The following is a 23,630-nucleotide window of genomic DNA, read 5'->3' on the forward strand; positions in this document are numbered from 1 at the left end:
AGGGAGGGGATTTGTAGGAAAGACATGCTCCTTGACTCCTACCCTGATGAGTCTGTTTGCAGTGATTTCAATATCTGAGTTTCATATCATTCACTCAAACATTCATGTTCCATGCATGCATTACCCAGATTGAGATTTAGCACTCTGTTTAACTTCTGCACAGAGTTACACTCCGTAATGGTTTCATGCATGCACTGCCCGGGGTAAATTTTAGCACTCAGTTGGTTAGGGCACTGAGTTTGTTCAACAATTGGTACCTCTTGCATGCATTGCCCAAGGTACTCGATTTAGTTCTGACACTGTAACCTTACATAGCATTCAACAAAAGTATTACACATTAAGCATGGTTTGAACACTTACCTCTGGTTTTCCAATGAGTTTCTCGAATGTCTTTCTGCCCGCCGGCTCCGCAGTCTGTGGGCCCATGGTTAACAGGTTCTGAATGCTGTCGGAATGCTCCTGACAAAAGAGGAAACAATTAGCCTTTGATTGTGTGCTACTAGCATTCGCCGCCGGCGAGTATGAAGTTACAAGCACCCGCAACTGGCGAGTGTAAAGTTACAAACACCCGCAACAGGCAAGCGTGATTTCGGCATGCAGGTTTGTTAGTACAAAATCCGTTAGCTCAGGCAGCCTCCCAAGAACTTGACCGACTCTGTTGGTTATTTAACAACAACCGGAGCCTCAGTACATCAGTTTTACTGCAATAAGTTACGTGACATGCTCCGTAACACTAGAGTGGAATAATGCACTTATCTTTGATGTCGCGGGGCCTGAGGATTGTGTTCCAGCAGTGAGGGCGGCCCCGCTAGTGGCTTGGCTGGAGCTCAGACGAACGCGTCCTCTCGGCTGCAATGTAGAGCGCGAACAAGCGTTCCAGGATCGCGCATGCATACTGGCCGTCTCGCGCATGCGCGTTGCTTTGGGCGTTGGCTTCTGCGTTCCCTGAGCCGTTTGCAGGCTCTGTGTGCCTGATTTCTTTCCACACGAGATCCGGGCTGCCAGGGCTGTAGTCCTGGGCCATGGGGCTGCTGGGAGATGTAGTTTTCCTTGAGCCTTGCCACCAGAATGTCTCTTCCCATTACACCTGGGACATCTACAAAGGGGGCAGAGATGACACCAGCTCAGAGAAGTTCCCCCCACAGTTCCTGCAACCACCTTGCCCCTATTCCGTCCCTGGGGGCTTAGCTTTGGCTTTATGACAACCGTCTAAGACCCCATCGGCCTCACCTCTCTTTTTTGTCCCGAAAAAGGAAGGGGACCTCAGGGCCTGCATCGATTACCGGCAGTTATGATATGATATGATATGGCATTTGTAACGCGCCTATACACAAGTGTTTCAAGGCGCGACGAGGCAGGGAGGGGGGAACAGGGGGGAAAGACAGACAACGATCCTACTAGGCCAGGTGTCATTCAGATCGCGCAAGTGCAGGGGTAGGGGGAAGGGAAAAAGTGCAAGGGGAAGGGGAGAGGGGGAAGTGCTGAACAGGGTAAGTAGAATAAAAATAAATAATAAATAGGGCCAGCTGGTGGCAAGTGCAAGGTAAGTGCAGACAAGTGCTGGGAGGGGGGGGCTGTAAGGGATGCAGAGACATTCCCGCAGTGCAGGGGTTGCCAGGGAGGAAGTGCAAGTGGAGAGTGGCTGGGCCAAGGACCGAGGTCGGTTAGAGTGGCCCAGGTGCAGGTTCAGTGCAGTTTGAATGAAGAATTAGCAGGGGAGAGGGAGAGAGAAAGCAGAAGCAAAGAGGAAGGTTTTGAGGTGCTTCCGGAACCGAAGATGGTTCTCCTCAAGTTTCAGGGAGGCAGGAAGGCTGTTCCAGAGGGAGGCCCCTGCCGCAGAGAGAGATCTACCCCCAGCTTGTTGCTTCGAGAAGCGGCTGACCCTGAGGGAGTTGGAGACAGATGAGCGAAGGGCTCGGGAAGGAAGATATTTAGGAAGAGAGAGTTGAAGGTATTTAGGCCCCAGAAGGCCTTGTGGACAATGCAGAGGGTTTTGAACTTAATCCTCGCAGCCACAGGGAGCCAGTGTAGAGATTTCAGTCCTGCAGAGATACGGTCCCTGGGCTTGAGGCCAAGGAAAAGTCTTGCAGTCCTGTTCTGGATGAGTTGCAGAGGGCGGAGAGTAGAGGCAGGCAGATTAAGATAGAGGCTGTTACAGTAGTCCAGCTTCGCGAGAGAACCAGGGCTCTGGAGACCGTGAGCTTCTGGGGGAAGGAGAGGAAGGGAAGAATACCTCTGAGGAGGTGCAGCTGGTAGTGTGACTTCTTAGCGACGTCAGAAATATGAGGAGAGAAGGAGAGTATGGAGTCGAAGATGACCCCGAGGTTTTTTGCCTTGCAAGTAGGAGCAGGAAGCGGGCCAAGAGAGGCTGGCCAGAGCGCTGCAGGGAAGGAGGAAGTGGGTGTGCCGATGAGTAGAATCTCAGTCTTACTGGCATTAAGGCAGAGGTCATTGGCGGCACACCATTCCTGGATAGCAGACAGACAGTCGGAGATGAGGGAAGGAGAGGAGGAGGCCGAGGGTAGCCTGAAAATGAGCTGGGTATCGTCCACATAGCACTGAAAGTTGGGGCAGAGAGTGGCGATGCCGTGGGCAAGGAGTGCCAGGTACTGGTTGAACAGCCAGGGAGAGAGATAAGATCCCTGGGGACACCACAGGTAGAGAAGAAGATGTCAGAGAGGAAGGACCCCAGTTGGACCTGGGAGGGTCGATTGGAAAGGAAAGAGGTCAGCCACGCCAGAGCCTGACCAGTGATACCCAGGTTATCACAGAGACGGTTGAGCAGGATGGCATGGTTGACAGTGTCAAAGACAGAAGAGAGATCGAGCAGAGTAAGAACATACGGAGTGTTGGAGTCGAGGTTCGAGAGCAGGTCCTCACGGATGTTCAGGAGAGCAGTTTCCGTGCTTCTGGCAGCTCTGAAGCCAGATTGATGGTCATGAAGACTACCAACAGATTCAGCATGGAGGTTGAGCTGGGAGATGGCCAGTTTCTCCAGGAGCTTGCCCAGGAAGGGAGTGATGGAGATTGGGCGATAGTTAGCTGGGCAGGCGGGGTCGGAAGAGGTAAAAACAGATATCCGTTACCAATCATTCCAGAGCTCCTAGATCAGGTAAAGGACGCACAAATCTATACGAAACTGGATCTCAGGGGGGCTTATCACCTGGTACGAATAATACATGGTGACAAATGGAAAACCGCTTTCAGAACGAAGTATGTTCTTTACGAATACCCGGTAATGCCCTTGGGTCAATGCAGCGCCCCAGCCGCATTCCAAAACTTCATGAACAATGTGCTAAGGGACCTGCTAGCCGTCTGTGCAATTGTGTACATCGACGATATCCTGGTATATTCCACCACAGAAAAAGAACACGTCGGACATGTTCGAGCTGTCTTGGAAAAACTGCGGCAATACCACCTATATAACAAGTTAGAAAGTGCTCCTTCCACGTCACCGAAGTTGAGTTTTTGGGGTTTATTCTCAATCCTTAGGATATCCAAATGGACAACAGCAAGGTGGATGCAATTCTCAGCTGGCCTTCCCCAACGTCAGTTAAAGGTGTGCAGAGCTTCCTAGGCTTCGCCAACTTTTATCGCTGCTTTATCCCAGGTTTTTTCACAACGTTCATCTGATCACGCTGCGAAAGAACAAACGTTTCGAGTGGTCTCTAGAAGCTGAAGAAGCCTTTCGGGTCTTGAAAAAAATGTTTACTTCAGCACCAATACTGCAGCATCCAAAACCTGACCTTCCATATGTGGTTGAAACAGATGCTTCTAATATTGCCATGTGAGCAGTCCTTTCGCAAAGTAATCCTAAAACCGGCCAATTACACTCAGTAGCGAATGGTCAAAAAGGTTTTCCCCCACTGAAATAAACTATGCTATCACTGATAAAGAACGTATTTCAATCAAGGCGGCCTTTAAAGAATGGAGGCATTACCTTCTAGGAGCCAGACACACGGTTACAGTCATCAGCGACCACCGCAACTTACAGTATTTAAAATCAGCCAAAGCACAGTCGTCCCACCAACTTAGATGGGCTCTATTTTTTGCGGAATACGACTGTTATTACCTACCGTCCAGGAACACGTAATGGCAAGGCAGACACTTTATCTCGTCTCGGCAAAGGAGAAGATGCATACATGACACCAGAGCCCGTCGCTATCATACCGGAGATTAAACTCCTCTGGGTTACAACAGACTCCCCGTTAGCCAATTTAAAGGCAGATATACAGCGACACATGAGCACAGAAGAACTACAAACCTGGACCGTGAAAGACGCTCAGCATACACTCATTGAGGGGTTACCATATTATATGGGTCACCTCTATCTCCCAAAGAGAGCCCAACAGGAACGAGTTATTGCCAATTACCATGACACACTACTGGAAGGGCACCCCAGGGGGACCAAAACTATGGCCAAGATAAAAAAAAGTTACTGGTGGCCAGCTTGGCGTAAGGACATCGCCCGGTTTGTACTGGCATGTGGGAACTGCGCACAAAACAAGGCCGAGAAACAAAAGCCAGCCGGACTTCTACACCCACTAGTTTCCTGCCATGGCACCCACTATCAATGGATTTCATCACCAACCTTCCCCCCCTGTGACAGCCATAACACCATCCTGGTTGTGGTAGATATGTTTTCAAAAATGGCTCATTTCATTCCTTTGAAGGGACTGCCTACCCATCCATGACCTTGAGGGAATCCTAACAGTATGCCTCCCCGTAGGGTCATTGGTCCAGGTTTCCAGGGATGACTATGATGACATTTTTTTTACCAATGTGGGGGTATGTACTGAGGTTGCAGGTTCCCATGTTCGATCTGACGGATTCTAACCTTTCCAGTCTATGAGGTACTGCAATGAACCACGATGGTATCTGGAATCACAGATTGCAGCTACCTCATATTCCGGACCTTCCGGAATGTCTAATGGGGGGGGACTACTGGTTGTTTTCCTATCAAATCTGTCCAAAACATGTGGTTTAAGCTGAGAGACACGAAAAACATTATTGATACGATGCCAAAAAGGAGGAAGTTGTAACCTATAAGCTACTTTTCCTATGGCTTCAATGATGTGAAAAGGTCCGAAATATTTCGGAGACAGCTTAGACGGTATAAAACGTCTTGGTAGGAATTTAGAGGATAGCCATACCATGTCTCTAGGTTTATAGATGGGTTCCTGTAAGCGTTTCTTGTCAGCTTGTCTTTTAGCTTTGATTCTGGCCTCCGAAAGTGCTATGAGAGCTGTGGAATGTCATGTTTGTACGTCAGATACAAGGGTATCTACTGCAGGCACATTGGTGGGTTTAGGAGCGATGGTTGGGAAGCTAGAGGGATGAAATCTGTATGTACAATGAAATGGTGACATCTGTATGGTTGAATGAAAAGAATTGTTATATGCAAATTCAGCATAAGGTAATAGCGTACTCCAATTGTCCTGAGTCGCAGACACAAAACAACGAATGTATTGCTCCAGTGATTGGTTTAATCTTTCTGTTTGACCATTGGATTGTAGATGATACCCTGATGTCAAGTTACGTTGAATTCCCAATGATCTGCATATGTGTTTCCAAAAGGTGGAAATTAATTGTGATCCTCTGTCAGATATAATGCTGTTAGGTAACCCGTGGAGGCGGAAACATTGTTTGGAGAAAACAAGAAGCCATTTGAGCTGCAGTCTGTAGTCGGTTCATGGGAATAAAATGGGCTAGTTTTGTCATAGAGTCTACGGTTACCATGATGGTCATGTGATGAGAGGACGGTGGTAGTTCCACGATAAAGTCCGTAGATATACATTGCCATGGACGATTAGGCAGAGTTGGCCGAACCAATTTACCTATGGGTAATTGTCGAGGAACTTTTGATTGAATACATACAGAGCAAGAAGAAATGTAGTCCTTACTTCAGGCCACCAGAAATGTCTGTTAATCAGTTCCAAAGTGGTAGTAACTCCTCTTTGACCGGCTGTCTTATGGTTGGTTTTCATGAAAATAAAGGTCAACTTCTTTTCTCAATTTATGTTTGTTTATTACCATCATGGGTAAATTCTGGCTTTGTGTTTTCATGTCCTGCAAAAAAGAAGATACAAAATAGAGGAAGGTTGCATGAGGTATCATTTTCTCAGGGGTGAAGGGTACCTTATTGTAGGAACTCCAGGAAAGAGCATCTGCAATCAGATTATTGGTCGCTGGAATGTAAGTAAGCACAAAATCATAAGATGAAAACAAATATGCCCATCGGGCTTGGCGACTGTTTTGGCATTCCATACTTTGTAGAACTCTCAGGTTTCTATGATCTGTGCGTATTTGGACTGGATGTTGAGCCCCTAAAAGTAGATGCCTCCATTCTTGGCAAGCTCTTTTGATAGCCAGAAGTTCCTTTTTGAGAACAGTATAGTTGCGTTCTGAACTGGTCAGAGACTTGGACATGTAAGCGATGGGATGTTCAGTTCCCCTTTCTGATAGCTGTTTCAGAACTCCTCCTAGAGCTAACTCAGATGCGTCTGTTTCCAAGATAATGGGTTTGGTTTGATCAGGTAAACGTAACACTGGTGCCGTAGAAAAGGCAGTTTTCAACTTTTCGAAGGCTTGTTGAGCAGCCAGGTTCCAACAGAAGGTCTTTCCTTTTTGAAGAAGATTGCTAAAGGGCTTGGTTATCTGGGAAAAGTTTGGAATTAATTTACGATATAAGTTAGTAAATCCTAAGAATCTTTGTATTTCTTTTTGATTTTGCGGTGGTTTCCATTGGTAAATAGCCTCAACCTTCCTAGGATCCATTGCTGCTCCCTCTGCGGATAATATGAAACCTAAATAAGGTATGCTGGGTAGATGGAAGGAACATTTCTCTATCTTTGCAAACAAATGGTGTTTCTGTAGTCGCTTCAATACCTCAGTCACATGGTATACATATTCTTGCAGGTTATTGGAAAAGATGAGAATGCCGTCCAAGTATACTATGAGAGTATGTAAGAGTAAATCTGCAAATATATGATCAACAAAACGCTGAAACACAGAAGGGGCATTGGCTAGCCCAGAAGGCATCACACTGTATTCATAATGCCCAAAGGGCATGCGGAAAGCGGTCTTCCACGCATCTCAGTTTTTGTAAAATTCTGATTAAATGATAAGTTCCTCTAAGGTCAAGTTTTTAAAGATGGAAGCACCTCTTACTGCCTCTAGGATATCTTGTATGAGAGGTAAGGGGTATCGATCCTTGAAGGTAACCTTATTCAGGCCTCTATAATCAATGCAAGGCCTTAATTCTTTACAGTCCTTCTTTGGAATAAAAAAAAGAGAGGCACCAGCCGAGCTTTTGGGTTCATTTATGAGGCCATGACATAAATTAGTTTGTAAATATTCCTTCAAGGCTTCCTTCTCCGGAATCGATAGTGTATACATCCTGCAGAAAGGTACTTGTGCATCCGGTAGGAGATCAATGGAACAGTCGTCTTTTCGGTGAGGTGGTAACTCTTTGAATTCTTCATTAGAAAAGACAGATTGATAATTCCGATAATTTTCCGGTAGGAGAGCTAGATTAGAAATGGTCAGATTAGCAGGGGAATTATCCTGCTGAACCGCTGTAGAAAACAGTCCTACGGCTCCTTCCGGTAGACAGGAATTAAGCCATTGTTCCGATCCAAGAAACAAAGTCCCTGCAGACCAGTTTATGAAAGGATTATGCTTGACAAGCCACGGCAGACCTAGTATCAGAGTGTAGTGAGACGCTTTTATAAGATCAAAAGAGATACTCTCTAAATGGGTGGAGATTTTCATTGTGAGAGTTGCTGTATTTTCTTTGATCGGTCCTGAGAAGAGGAGAGCACCATCTACTCCTTCTACAGGTAAGATCATGGCTTTATGGATACGAGGTATATTATTTTTGAATGCCCATTCTGAATCCATGAACAATCCTGCAGCCCCGCAATCCACCAAGGCGGGAACTTGCTGGATGATTTCATCTTTGATTTCTAGTGTGACAGAAATCACTACCATGTTTTGGGATTTGGAAGTACTCTTTTGGGAACTCTGAACCAAGGACCCACTCATGGTTCCCTTTATGGGTGGGTGGAAGCGTTGCCCGGACGTCTGGGAGTGGTTAGGTGGCAATCCTTAAATACATGTTTATCCGAGCCACAATACATGAATAACCCCAGAGTTCTTCTCCGTAGTCTTTCTTCCGGGGTTAAGGGTCTTCTGGTCATCCCCAGCTGCATAGGTTCTCCAGCGTCGAGACTTCAGGTGGTTTTGAGGACTTCAGGTTTTGGAACTGCTAGGGGAGAACAGAATTTACCCTTGCGTCTTCCTTGGTTTCTTTCTTGTATGCAATAATCCAACTGTAGTACAAAAGTGATCATTTTTGCTAGATTCTGAGGGTGTGGTACTCTGGATACTTCGTCCTTGAGTTCTTCACACAAATTCCTACGACATATGGTTAGAAGAGCATCATCTGCCTATGCAGTTTCGTTGGATAGCTGTTTGAATTGCGTAATGAAAGTAAGGAGATCCATGTTGCCTTGCTTGAGATCAAGGATGTTTTCCTGTGCAGAAACTACTAGTTCTCTTCTGCCAAACATGGCTTGTAGACTGTTGATGAATCCGGCAGAGGAGTCCATAAGTTGGTTATTAGTGGTGACAAGAGGTGTGGCCTTGGCAAGGGCACTGCCATATAGATTTAATATCAGAAAACAGACTTTTGCTCGATCTGTTGGAAAAAACGAGGGTTTCAGGGTGAATTGTACCAAACATGAATCCAAAAATTCTTTGAGTCTTTTAGGGTTTCCATCGTATTTTCCCATACGTACGGGTCCTGGCGGGAGTTCAGTGCGGGAAGTAACCATTTGCCTGAGAACTGCATTTTCATTTCTTAATGTCTGAACCTCGGTATTAAGGTTCTGCATAGCAGCCATTAATTGTTGTACCTGCTGTTCCATTTGCCTTTTTGGGCATCGCTTTCTATTATGAAACACAACTTTGTTTACTCACAGTTGACTTGTGATGCAGGTAACGACAAGGAAGTACAAGTAGAAAATGGTATGTGTCCCCCAAGACATCCAGAGGCCAGAAAATGGGCTCTGTGCACCTCAGGGTAGCACCCTTGGGAAACCCTTGTGGGGGGAAAAAACAATGCGTTGTAATCCAGGTGAAGCTGATGCAGGTAGTGCTGTTGTAGACTTGGAAGAGAGACTTCTGAAGCAATCGTATAATGGCGCTTGACTGAAGTTCAAAAGGTACGGCTACAATAATCTTCTCAGCAGATGAGAATGCCGGAATGCGGCACCGTGAAGTCTCGAGGTTCCTCAGAAGGAGTAGTAATGCCGGATTGGAAAGGAGTGAAGAACTTCCGGCATGTAATTGAGGATTCCAGATGGCAGGTAAGAAAATGCCGAAGGAAGGCTGAAAGAAAAGGCTACAAGAATTAAGGTGTAAGTACCGAGCATGAAGGGCCGCCATAGCCAAGGAGGAGATATACAATTGGAAACAAAGCGGAACAGAAGAAAACAAGAAACGAAGGCGGAGTAGCAGTAAAGGGGGTTCAGAGAATAAGTATCGCGAAGTAGCGCGATAAGGTAAGGCAGAAGAAAAAGAGAGCGAGTGAGTGTCCGAAAACAGGGAAAATAAAGGCACTAGCGAAGTAGCAAAGTATGCAGTGAATTAGCCGAAGCTTAGGCACGGCGAAGCGAAACAGAAGCAACGCACCTACCTGTCCTTTGAGGATGATGGATATAGAACGGGTAGTGAGCAGTCGCCATCTTGGGAAAGACTAGCGCGTTACCTGCGGATTACTGAAACGGCACCAAGGAGATGCCATCTTGAATTCCAGTGCCGATAGCGTGAATGGTGCTTCCTCCAATTCCTCCACAACGACCTTGAGGGAATCCTAACAAGTTAGAAAGGCCTGCAGTAACGGCTCTGCATACAAACATTAGTCAAGCCCTCAAAGAAGCCAAGGAACTACTAATACAAGCCAAGGAAAGACATAAACAATTAGCAGACCAACTGCGAAAGGAAGCTCCTGCATACAAGGTTGGGGATACCGTGTGGTAAGCATCCAAACATGTGGCCACGAAAGGACCCAGGGCATTTCGACCCAAATATCTCGGCCCATACGCCATCAAGGCCATAATCAACCCAGTTGCTGTGAAATTAGCCTTGCCCTCAAATATGCATATCCACCTGGTATTCCATCTATCCCTCCTTGAAACCTGTCCGACTCGGCATCCGATTAAAAGCACCCCCGGTCCCTATAACAATAGAGAATGACCCGGAGTACGAGGTCAAGGATATATTGGACTCCAAGATACTTAAATCTAAACTGTACTATCTTATCGAGTGGAAGGGTTATGGACCACAGGTCATGGGAGCCTAGTGGACATGTCCATGCACCACGATTGATCAGGAGAATCCATCACTATTACCCCACCAAACCGGGGCCGGTGATTCCACCCTTGAGAGGGGCCTTGGGGGGAGTGCTGTCACAACTCATGGCTGACCATCTTGCACCAGTCTCCATCCCACACACACACAGCTCTAGGGCTCTCCGAGTGACACGTGTTCTCCTAAAAGGCCACTTGGTTAGGGGGCAGAGAAAGGTTGGTTGGGCCCAAGCTTGGCGCGCCTGGTGCCATGTGCATTATTCTTCGGATGAATAGGAATCCAAACACTTCCTGTTTCCCCCAGCATGGAGGAGAATTTGTCTAAACAGAACTGAAGACTGCAGTCCTGCCTTTTGGGTGTTGTTGGGTGTGGCTGCTATATAAGCCACATCCAGGCATGCAGCCCTTGCTTCGCGTTTCTCTGCTCAAGGCAGCTTGACGCTCACCGGCACAGATCCTGTGTTCACTGAAGATAGTTACCCAAGGACTCCTCATCTGCTCTGGTCCAGTCCACCGCCTCGAACTATACCGCGGTCTCTGGAATACTTACACGGCTTCCTCCAGATCCTCTACAGCTCCTGTTATCACAGCTCCGGTCGGTTCCTGCTACAGCTGCTAGTCCCCTCAGCTCCATCCATGCGACTTCGGCAGTCACCTGTAAAAGAAAAGAACAGTAAGCAAAAGCCAGGCAATAACGCATCACGCACATTCAAAAGCACTGTGCGAATACAGAAAATATTACCCGGCTCTTGTCACAGCTGCGGATCCGCTCCGCTCCATCAACGTGGGTTCACCAGTCACCTGTAAAGAAAAGAACAGTAAGCAAAAGCCAGGTCATAACAAGCATCACATGCATACAGAAAGGCAATGGGCTCATACAGAAAGCAGTAACTGACTCCTATCCAGCTGCAAACTCGTTCTACCCATCACCGCGGCTCCGACAGGCATCTACAACATAGCGAATGGAATGCATTAGCGAGACAGTAAGCGCATGAAGACAGAAACCCCAGAGAAGAAATAACAAGCACTGAATAGGTGACACAAGAGATTAAAAGTAAGAAAGCACCGCATAGAGACAAGGAACAAGAAGAAGATAAAAAAACATGAGACACAGTAAGGACATTCTCTGAGGAATCATCCGCAGTGACATTCAAAACTCACCTGATAAGGAACACTTATCCAACGCCACAGCAGGACTGGGCTTGGAAACACGAATCAGTGACGTAACTGGTTCCCACCTTGAACAGACTCGCGCCCCTGCTGGAGTTAAAGTAGGACGGAGAGCCATCCTTTAACATATACCTGGTGAGTCAAAATCCACAGTTATTCTTGTAACACTAGGGGTGACATCACGGGGGATAAGGATAGTCTGCACACATCAGAATTATAACTTTGTTCCTTTACCCTCATTTATAGGAGCAGACCCAGAGAATTCAGGCTCCAGAGGGTCCAGACTTATCCCATTGTTGTCATGATCCGTCGATCACGCTCTTTCTGGTCTTCCTGGTCCCTGGCACATCGGGGGTTACTCGGTGTAGTACACCCAACATGGCCGTATACACGGAATGCGGTCTATCGACCTTTACGTCCTATGCAACACGTTCTATAAATTAGCCACTCCCCTGAGGTTCTGCGTGTCTCAACGATACCGATAGCTGTGGCCTGACGTGCTCCGTAGTTTGTTCTCCTGAACTGTGTTGCTTCCTGGTTCCCGGACCTTCCTCCTTCTCCTTTCCTTCTACCTTCCTTGATCCTGTTTCTTCCGCGTTCTGCGCTGACCGCCTCCGTGTGCTGCCTCCATTCCAAGCTTCCTGGAGTTTCCAAAGATCCCGGATGAAGAAGCTGAACGAATCCTGGAATCCAAAGACGGTCGAGCGGGCTTGTACAAGACCTGAACTGCTCGGAAGAAAACCCCGACTAAGGACTCCGCAAAACAGGTGAGAAAAGGGGAAACCTGTGACAATTGTAGTGAAGAGGCTCCGGGTGCTCCTGCAGAGCTAAGGTGAGTGCAACAGATGCTGTCAGGATTCGAGGTATCGCGTTGCAGAATGCAGGTCAGTCCGATAATACTAAGGGTCTCATTACAAGTTTGCTGGTCCGGGAACTACGGTACCGGTAAGCTTGCTGGTACCGTAGTTCCCGGACTGGCAAACTACGAGTTGTGCTCACGGGTGCCTTTCTGCCCGCAGGCAGAGCGGCACCCACGAGCACAGCATGCTGCATGCACCAGCAACATTCACGAATGGTGCTGGTGCATTGAACCCTATGGGGCTCAATTGGGAATTTGGGAAGAATTTTTTTTCCTGCGCCCTGGAATGGGCAATTACCGGGTCCACTGGGGTTGTAATACCCTATTGCCCATTTCAAGGCGCTGAAAAACATTACAGGCACGGCTGTCCACCAGGGTCGTAATGAGGCCCAAAGTCTACTCATAGACGCAATGCTGATACTCCTACAGCACTATCGCGCCTTTCCTACATTCACAAACCCGCACAACAAGGTCTCACTCAACCACATCCACATGTTAGAGTCCGATATCTAAGGAGAGGTAAAGGGAGAACACGTTATGCCAAGAACGGGAATTTGCCATGGAGACTGTGGCGTCCACTTCACAGCTTACGTTCAGATTCCTATCCGAGATTCACGTAAGCTCGAAGTCATGTGACACTTTGTATTTAGGCACCTCCCATCCTTTACTTAGGCATTGTTTCTTGCTTGTTTATGTATCTCATTTTGGACCACTTTGCTTATGAACCTCAGACTGTTATTTCCGACCTTGCTATTTCGACTCATCCTCATCTGTTCCATGTTGCCTAGGAATCTTGATTTCTACGTTGCCGACACGGAACGCGGTACGGATTGCCTTGTCTCCTGTTTGGGCTTTGTTTGCCGTCAGCCCGTTGCCAACCTGGCTCTCTATTTGGATTGATCTGATTACTTTTTTGCTCCATTTTGCTGCCAGCTTGTTGCCGACTTGTGTCCGACTGGATACCTTGCTGTGTGAAGTTAAAAGCAATAATCCTTTCTGCACATACCTCCCATCCTGAGCATGAACTGGAGCCTTTCTGCTGCACTTGGAGGTCCGTTAGGCATCCTCATGCCGTCGGGTGAGGTGGCCCTTCTTCGACTAGAGACATTGCTACTCCATTTAGAAAGCGTACTTGTGCCGTCGGGTAGGCACTTGAAGGATTATTGCTTCACTCTTTTCTATCTTCAGCTGTGCTGCCTTTCACTGAGTCGTCTCATGCTGGTTAAGTCTCCATTTACATACCATCCCATACATCACACATGATAAGATTGTGGTTTAAATTGTTCTACCCAGACGTCTCTAAGTTTCTGTTGTCTGTACATGGGTACATCATACCTGAATATATACTATATTGCAGGTACACCAGGAGTTGTCCAGAACACATGAGAAAGAATCACGCTTCAAATATCATCACTCCTGATTCAGGTTAGCCTCTCACTGATTGGTATATCATTGTCAATTGTTTACGACTCTAGTACTGTTATTTACGTGTTCTCGTTCTTTTGACAGCCTGGTGTTCGTGTTGTGTCCATTCTTCCAGGTAATGGATTGCTCTGTCTATTATACAATCAGAGGGGTACATTGTTGGGAAGAATGTGTCCCCTACACTATGGGCTCAAGTACATCCAAGGACTTGTCCCCTCAAGTAAAAGGTGAAATCTGACAATCAGAAGCTTCAGGCGCTCGAACTCCAGGACTGGTTGGTATCATTGGACCTTCAGGATGCTTCCTTTCATGTGCTAATCCATCTCAAGCACAGAAAGTACCTGAGGTTGGCGGTTCTCGTTATCAGTTTCGAGTTCTGCCATTCGGGCTGACCTCAGCTCCGATGGTTTTCACCAAGTTGATGGCGGTGGTGGCAGCGAGTATCAGGAGATGGGGTATTGACTTCTACCCCTACCTAGACAATTGGTTGATCAGGGCTTGTTCACCCGAACAATCCCAGGAACATCTCAACGTAACCTGCCACTCGCTGCACAGACTGGGCTTCTTCCTCAATTACAAGAAGTCCCACATGACACCATCCCAAAGACTCCAATTTAATGGAGTAGTCCTGGATACTTCCTCTGGAAAAGCCGTGCCACCCAAGGTGAGAGCTCAACACATTCTGTAGATGGTTACCAAATTCCAGCATGCCCAGCATCTTACGGCCTTCGATTTTCTGAGGTTGCTCGGTCTCATGGCATCCTGCATATTCCTGGTGCCGGAGGCCCGCCTGGGAATGAGATGCCTGCAATGGGTTCTCAGGACTCAATCGTCCTAGTTGTCGGGCAAGATGTCGGACCACCTGCAAGTTCCGGGCAAAGTTGCTCAGGACCTTCTGTGGTGGGCTTGCAAAGACAACATTCTCAAGGGAGAATCATTTTGGCAACCATGGCCGGAGATAACGGTAGTGATGGACGCCTCACTCATGGGGTGGTGAGTCACACTAACGATCTAAGAATCAGCGGTCGTTGGTCTCCATCAGAGTCCAAACTTCATATCAACCTTTTGGAGCTGGGGGCGATCAGACTAGCGCTGAAAGCCTTCCTGCCCTCTGTACTGGGAAAGAATGTCCTGATAATGACGGACAACACGGTGGCCATGTACTACCTCAACAAGAGAGGAGGTGTAGGGTCACTACCACTGTGCAGAGAAGCAACGCAGCTCTGGGCAATACAAGAAGGCCTCTCTCTGTTGGCAGTTCACCTAGCCAGAGAGTAGAACACGGCAGTGGATGCTCTGAGCAGGCAGAGCACGGTCTCCCATAAGTGGGAACTAGCTCAAGAGGTCCTTTGAGACCTTCACCATTTGGGAAACCCCTCAAGTGGATCTGTTCGTGACCAGTGTCAACAAAGTATGAACAGTACTTCTACAGGGAATTTCCCCCAAGAGGAGCTCTAGGAGACACGTTGATGGTGGACTGGCAATTTCCACTCCTATATGCGTTTCCTCCAGTCCCCGTCATTCCTCATGTGATCAGGAGGTTGAGAAAGTTCGGGAAATCCACGATCCTAATTGCTGCAGATTGGGCCAGGAGGATGTGGTACCTAGACCTTCTGGACATGTCCATCTGCCCTCCAATACGTCTTCCACAAAGAGAGGATCTTCTCTCGCAAGAGGAAGGTTGGGTTCTCCATCCAGAGGTCAAGACACTCAGCCTTCACAAATGGTTTGTGAAAGGCTGAGATACAAGGATTGGGACCTCCTGGATGACGTAATAGAGATTTTGCTTTTCGGCCAGAAGGCAGCAACTAAATCTTTGTACCGTTGTTGTTGGAACAAGTTCAGCAACTGGTGCAGGGATACGAATGTGGATCCATTCCTATGTGAAACACATATGGTACTTTCCTTTCTGTTACATTTAGCAAATCTGGGGCTCCAGATTGGAACAATTAAGGGTTACCTAGGAGCGCTTTCCATTTGTAAGTTCTCCTCAGAGGAGGATTCATATTTTAAGATTCCTCTGATAGTCCAATACTTGAAAGGCCTTACTAATGTTTGGGACCTCAATCTTGTGTTAAGGTTTTTGACATGTATTCCCTTTGAGCCTTTACACTCATGCCCATGACATCAAAAACGGTTTTGCTTATCGCAATAACATCAGGTCGCAGGGTAAGCGAATGGCAGGCTCTTTCTTGCAAACGTCCTCACATGGTCTTCCATAAAGACAAAGCTACTCTCTTGCAAAACCTTCTTTTTTACTGAAGGTAGTCTCCGACTTCCACTTGTCACAGAAAATTACCTTGCCAACATTCTATCCATCTCCTCATCCAGAAAAGGAAGAGGAGATGCTACATAGACTGTATCCAAAAAGGGCTCTCAGTTTTTATATATCCAGAATGGCTACATTTCGCCAATATGACCAACTTTTTATTGGCTATACCGCCCCAAATTGGGCCTTGCGGTTACTAAGCAAACAATATCCAGATGGATCCTCCTGGCTATTGGCGAATGCTACAGATTAGTGGGAAAGGACCCACGGAAAGGCCTAAGGGCTCATTTCACAAGGGGCATGGCAACCTCTGCTGCTCTTCAAAGAGGTGTCCCAGTCAAGGATATTTGCTCAGCGGCCACTTGGTCATCTTTCCATACATTCGTAAAACACTACTGTCTGTATTCATCTTCCAGTCAGGGAGCACTTTTTGCAAAAGCCGTCCTCCATTCAGTCCATAAAATATACATTTTATTGGTACTCCCACCTCCAAATTATTACTGCTTTGGGAGTCTATCATAAGATGAGGAATACACAATCCATTTGAAGAACAAGTTACTTACCCCTGGTAACGTTCTTTCGATTGGATGTTCCTCCCACGTATTCCTCATCGCCCCTCCCAGCCTACCCCGCCACACAATTTACGTGTTATTACACTCCAAGCTTTCTGTGAGCCTACAGTCTTGGGTACGCCTGGTAATTCCTTTTCAGAAGGGGGAAAAACAGAACTGAAACCAACGGGCGCTGCATGCGCTAGTTATACTGATGATGACGTCGAGCGGAGGCCCTTGAGGGACATTGACTCGACAACACTGCATACAGCGCCCTCTTTCGGAAAAAAAGAATCAGAAGCAGCAAAGCTGGAGAGATTTTTATCATAAGATGAGGAATACATTGGAGGAACTTCCAATCGAAAGAACTTTACCAGGGGTAAGTAACTTGTTCATCTATGTGTCCATCTACCATGTCTGACTCGTCAAAGTATGTTGTGGTGTTTATAATGATTATGTTTAGAAAACTATCAAGGACATCTATAAATCTATATTCTAACAAGATGTATATTTTTATTTGTATCTCATTATAGGATTAACTCTGGCAGACCTCGTTTTCCCATGGTGAGTCTTTTTATTAACTCCAGATAAGGTATTTAACAATATCAGACACTGTAACATCTTCTACCTCTGTTATGTTTGTCGGGCTGCATTTTAAAATTGAAGTGTGTTTGCATCCTTACCTTTATATCTATATCTGCAACCTCATAAGTATCCAGGTATCACTCATTTAAGACCAGGTCTACATAACGTAATTGTCATTTTTTGCTACTGTGTATGTGTTTTGCATTATGAAGCAATAAGCTTGCATTTCATTAAATTAAGACAAGATGCATACAAACACGATTTGCAATATGATTCATAATTATATGAAGCCTTTCTCTAATAGGCAAGTCCCCTTTAGAAGGGAAGTTTACTGCAGCCTAACATGCTACAAAAAATGCAGAAGTTTGTCATGGGCATTTTTACAGAAAGTGTACATTGTCTGCACTCAAGTACTGTGATGAATCTAGTGAGATCATCACTGAAACCCAGGTATGGTCCTCCTCTCATGTGACCAGGGGAAGACAGCTGCTACATGATCCTAACCTTGGGGGCGTTATTATGTGCGAGGATCACATGGGAGGGGACTCCATATCAGGGGGGATTGACAAATTCTTTAACCCGAGATTCCCCTGTCATTCCTAAAGCCCTGATGACATATTGTAAAATGGAACAAACCAATGTAACTGCTATGCAATCCAAAATAATTGGACATCCAAATTCCAAAACCATTATGGACTTCAGGATCCATAATGCCCTTGGTACTGGGACAAAGAAGAGGGGCCCAGAGTTAGTAAGCTCCAACAGTGCAATTAACCAGAATGTGTGGTTGAGTTGTTATAAACCACATCCCCTTGAGCGGGACATTTAAACTCAGGAATGATTTGCAACTGGGAGAAGAGGATGCTGAAGTAGTAGCTGCGGCAAGGGCAGACCTGAATACTGGGTCGGTCGCAGAAGCAGACAGAAGAACGCCAGCTGATGCCGACGCGAGATCTGATGGTGGGTGGAGTGGCCGAGTACGCATAGCAGCAAGCGGTATTGGGAAGAAGAGCCCAGCCAAGAGGGAGACATGCTCCTGACCCGACAAGCAGCACTTCGGTGTGCAGGTGTACCACCGGAGCTGTCAGGGCTACGGGAAGAAGCTGTGCAGACTGCGGGAGTTACGCAGGAGCTGACCGGAAAGCAGAAAGAAGATAGATTGTCCATTGCAACACCTGCAAGGGAAAAAGGAGACGGCAAAGAAGACCAGTGAGTTGGCTTAAAACTAAAGGTAACCCTGTAGCGCTCCATACACACATTTTGCAGAAACCACTTCTTCTGAATCCTGAACAAATAACGCAATACAAGGGTGCATTTCCCCTTATATGGGACACCGATTGGGGGAAATCTGTAATCCGCATTGCCAACAGCCAAGAGGCTGTAAAGGAGCAGAGGAAAGGCAAGAAGGGCACAACTTCCCTTTTTGGGGACACCAACTGAGGGAAACATATAGCCCACATTGCCAACAGCTAAGAGGTTGCATAGTAGGACTACTAAGACAACAAGGGTGCAACTTCTCTTATCTGGGACACCAAGTGGGGGAAACTTGTAACTTGCATTACCAAGAGTCAATAGATTATACAGAGAAGCAGACCTTGTTCACCCCTCCCCACAAAGGATACTGGTGTAGAGGATCTTAGCACAAAGGCTGCTACAAAGCATAAGTGTAGTTGTAGGAGTTTACTTCCTGGCAAGTGAGTAAAACAGGAAAGGGACCAATAGTAGTTAGTCCTGGCAGGCTAGTGGACCAGGAATAATGTTGTTTTGTGGTAAAGTGCTGTAATGAAAAGAGCGTGTTAGCAGTACTTCATTTGAAAAACAAGTATGGCATTAACAGAAGCAGTTGCTGTGTTATCCTAACAAAGCATTCTACTTGAAGAAGAAAGGTGATATGTTGATAATTACTTTGGTTTATGAACTTAAGTTTTGAGAGAAAGACATTTCTGCTTCACCAAGAAAGATAGTGAGAAAGATACCCATTGCTGTGATTTGTGGAACAGGTGTTTATGAAGGAGGCATTTACTTTAACAAGTGAAAGGTCACCTTTGATGGAAAAGATCTTTTGTATTGAACTGAAAGGAACTTTGTTTAATCAGAACTTCTCCAAAGGTATTCCTGCTTTTATCCAAGGGAACGGAATCCAACCCTTGTCCAAGGAGTACTTTAAAAAACCTATCCGTTTGACCTCTTATTCTATTGTGTTGAATTGAAGACTGCCAAATATTCCTGGAGTTCTTTTGTTGTATGTATTAGTGTGAGGGTCATATACTTTTCGGACACATCCTTCTTTAGTTTAGTTTACTAGGTAGGGACTTCCTCGTTAGGATAGGGAAAGTTAGGTGTTTATTTCACCCTTTTCTTTTAATAAAATGGCAAACCTTGAGCAATCTTTACTTTTGTGTCCGGCTTGCATTTCGGACCCCTCAAAGTACCTAAAAAAATAAAGGAAGAGATCATATTCTTAACGTTTTGCATAAATAATAAACATAACCGATTTAAAGGGCCAGACCAAAAATAGTGAGGGAAATTAATTCTGTTGAATACTTTTTCTTCTAAACCTCACTGGCCAAAACCTATAATTATGAACCCAGGAACATTAGAAGGGTGTCGGATTCAGACAAATTAATCCACACCAAGATTGCAGGGCTTCTCTTTAAATAACTGACACTTCCAGGGGTAAACATGGTGGAGAGGTCTGAGGTTAAACTCTTAGAATGGGGGCGGGGGGATATGTTGATAAAAAGATACATTGCAACATACAGTAAAGTTTTGCCCAGACAATGTATTAGTACACATACACTGTTTTCATAGGCTTTGTTCTTGAAAACAAATGCACTTTATCAAAGGTACGTAACTTTTTGGGAGTACAGTTTATAAGGCAGTGACTTCCACAGAAGTCCTAAATATTCAGGAATCTGTGTTTGAATTAAAACACAATGTTGTAGATAGGGTTTTTAGAACAGAGTCATACCTCAGTGTTTTCCAAGGGGTTAAGCGCTGCATTATTGGAAAGCACAGCTTTCATGGTTTTGGACACTTTCGCCCACAGATTTCCTATTCACCAATATTCTTCTCTGGGTGACAAGTGTTAAGACCCAGCATAGCTGAACCCCCAACAAGGGGTAGACAATGTTCAGAAAGCCCCCACAGTAGCCAAAGAATTCTTCCTACTGTTATAACCCTCTGCTGTTCTAAACAGAGACAGAGAGAGGGATCTAGCAGTCGAAAAGAGTAGACACATCCATGACTCACCTGCTGCAAAAACAAAGAACAATATCAGAAAACTGATTTTGTTATACTGAAGAACCCCCCCCACTCACCGAACCAAGAGAACAATAAACAAACAATAAGCAGGAATGGAGTAGGCCAATCTTGGGCGATGTAGAAATGTCCACAGGATCCAATTTGGATTCAACGACAAATAACCAGGGTAAGCTAGGAGTTTTACAAGACGTGATTTGACAATAAACAAAGCAAAACACAGGGGTGAATGTTCTTACCATGCAGCAGTCAGATGGTAGGCGCTGTCTGTAAGAGAGTCCCAGAGTCGAACAACCTTGTGGCAAAGCAAACCAAGACACTACTCCGACGGCACGAGGACGCCTAGTAATAGTATTAAACCTAACCCGACGGCACAAGGACGCCTAAGCACCTTCAGCAAGCCTATCTAGTTCTGGTGACAATAAGCTGGCAGGTGAATTAGATGCTTTGATACGTTCCGTTAGAGACACGGCAAATGCAAGTAAGTTCAAGGGAGCAGGCAGTCTCAATCTGTATGGCAAAAATGGCTCTGGTAACGTGTTGGCATCAACGAGTATCGGGGAGCAGGCAGTCTCAATCCGTATAGCAAAAATGGCTCTGGTAACGTGCTGGCATCAAAGAGTATCGAGGAGCAGGCAATCTCAATCCGTATGGCAATAGAGTCGAGCGTCGGGTGAACTATGCAGAGCAAAGTAAGGAGCAAGGTGAAACCCGCTACGGTTCTCGACAGAGCCGAGAAGGAAGCAGCAGGCTCCGGGGGAAGGGCACAAGGAGCGGGACAAGGAGACAGGGAAAAAAGTAACAAAAGAGGCACGAGACAAGGCAAGGACCAAGAGGATTAAACGAAATCGCAGGACAAGGGTCGAAACTTCAATCAGAAGCACCCGCTCGTAGAGAGCGCGAGTTTACATAGTTTGTAATGTGTCTCTGAGTAACGTGACCCAGCGCCAGCATTCTACTTCCCGGGTGAACGAACTCGTGCAAGCGTTCCTTGTCTTCATGGCAACAGGTTGTTAGGCAGAAACCTGTGCAGTTCCCTTAGGGACCACTGCAAAAGGCTTAAGACTACAGGTGTTGGCAGTAAACCCAATTGGTAGTAGTCTGTACCACCCAGATTTACCTGGTAGCTGTGGCTGAGCAGCCAGACTTCTCTCAAGAAGAGTTAGACATTATATAGAGTATACAAGATAGGTACCAAAATACAGTAGCACAAGCAAACACTGACCAGAGCTTGGGTATAAAAGTATATAATTATTTATTTAAAAACACACTTTGTAAAATACACTAACACTAATATGGCAACCAGTTCAAACACAGTCACTTTTAATATGTGTACATCCCTGATCACTTATTGAACACGTCTTAGATAAAACACCACTTATTTTCAGACAGAGGTGAGTGCTTAACCTAAGATGGCACTCCAATAAGTTAATTAAAAAGGGAGGGAAAGAGGCAGAATTAGGAACATACACAATACCAACACTTTAAGAGAACCAGAGCAAGTCAGAAAAGGCAGAGTCTACTGAGGAGCAAGAAAGTCATAGGCCAGGCCCACTCTTAGAGAGAGCAAGGCGGAATGTGTCCAAGATCACACAGTTGAATAGTACTTTTAAAGAGTCTTTGCAGATAGTTCAAAAAGGGTTGGATCAAGTCAGGAAAAGTTGGTTAGCAGGTCCCAAGTCACCCCAGGATAGAAAGTCAAGGATTTATGGGACACCTTGAACAGTCTGTTGCAAGGGAGACCAGGCGGGACACAGTACCTGAAATGGTGAGAAAGCTCCAGCGGGGGCAGTTGTTCCTGACAGCGGGTGCAAGTCAGTGTTTCGTCCAGAGGAAAAGAAGGTCTCGACGTGGAGGAAAGCTGGAGGTCGTTGCACTGCCAGGGAAGAAACCAGCCGCAGAGTTTCCTGGTTAAAAGGTACTACCCTTTTATTCGCGGTAGTGGTGAAGCGTGGCTATCCTGCCGCCAGGGTGCTTGGCACGGGCGATTCGACCACGAGACGATCCAGGAAGGCGAAAAGAGGGCGAACTGGTTATCCCCACCAGTTCAGAGGAAGAAGACTCTCCGGGATGAAGATCTTCTCTGTCGTTGGGAAGTGGTGAGACGGTTCAGCAGGGCTTCACCGGTGGTGTCGTCATTGCAGGTCGGCTCAGCTTCTCCCTCTTCGGATTCTTTGGTCCTGTGGCGATTTCTGAAGTTCCAGTCCCCAAAGCCCTGCTTTTATGCAGAAAACCCCCATTCATCAGTCCTAGCTGTCACTCAAACATGCCAAGTGGTGAGCCGGGCGGCTCACCACTGGGCCAATCACACAAGAGTGCGACTTGAGTTGCTGAGGCAACTCAGTCCAGGGTGCCCAAACCCCCCTCCCACACATCCTGTAGACCCAGACAGAGTAGCACCACTTTTGGAGGCTTATGTGGAGAAGCCCGCCAAAAAGTGGAACAAAGGGCTCGAATTGGGTTAGAATTACAGAGGCGAACACAAACGCCATTTTAAAACCGAGTCCTGGCAAAAAGACCCAACCGGGGAATAAATATTAAATAAATAACCCAGCGGTATCTTTAACATTGCACCAAAAAGTGGTGCGTTTAAAATGAATGGGAGAATCCCATAGGAAATATTCTGGTGGAATATTTTGCGTGGTAACCACTGCCACCAGCCAGAAACTCGACGAGGGGGGACTGCACAGTGCCCCCTCGAAAAAAAGAGCCAGGGGCAATCTAATTACCCCTACCAGTACTTCCACAATATGATGGTTGGTACTGGTTCTGTTCACAATTGAAGACTAGTAAAGTCAATGGTGACTTTACATGCCCTGGGAGACAGTAGTCAGTCCCAGGGTATGGAGTCTATGTTTGGGGGTCACTATGACACCCCTGTGTTACTGCACTGAGGGTGCTGTATAACACACTTACCAAAAACCACATGAAACCCTATGGAGTAAAAGACCCCATAGCTCATAAAACACATTACAAAGTCAAAGGATATCTCAAATCATGTCTAAGAGTGGGAGAAAAAGAGTCTCACTCTTAGCAGGATTAAAAAATAAACCCCAAAAATCCAGCATAGCTGCTGGGGAACTCACTAGGTTTGGGGAAATTAGCCTTAACAGAGAATTCTCCCTAACACAGGTAAC

At 46.2% G+C, this 23,630-nt stretch overlaps 1 protein-coding gene across 1 annotated transcript in view; it reads left to right on the forward strand.

The window, feature by feature from the left end:
- Window positions 1-23,630, forward strand: part of HGSNAT (heparan-alpha-glucosaminide N-acetyltransferase) — a 2,225,524-nt gene that overhangs the window by 1,025,420 nt on the left and 1,176,474 nt on the right. The window contains exon 9 of the mRNA XM_069637664.1: window positions 17,181-17,211. Coding sequence (XP_069493765.1) covers window positions 17,181-17,211 — 31 coding nt within the window. The remainder of the gene's footprint in view (window positions 1-17,180; window positions 17,212-23,630) is intronic.

The sequence above is a fragment of the Ambystoma mexicanum genome, chromosome 14 (genome assembly GCF_040938575.1).
Source record: "Ambystoma mexicanum isolate Mex_15411 chromosome 14, UKY_AmexF1_1, whole genome shotgun sequence".
NCBI lineage: Eukaryota > Metazoa > Chordata > Amphibia > Caudata > Ambystomatidae > Ambystoma > Ambystoma mexicanum.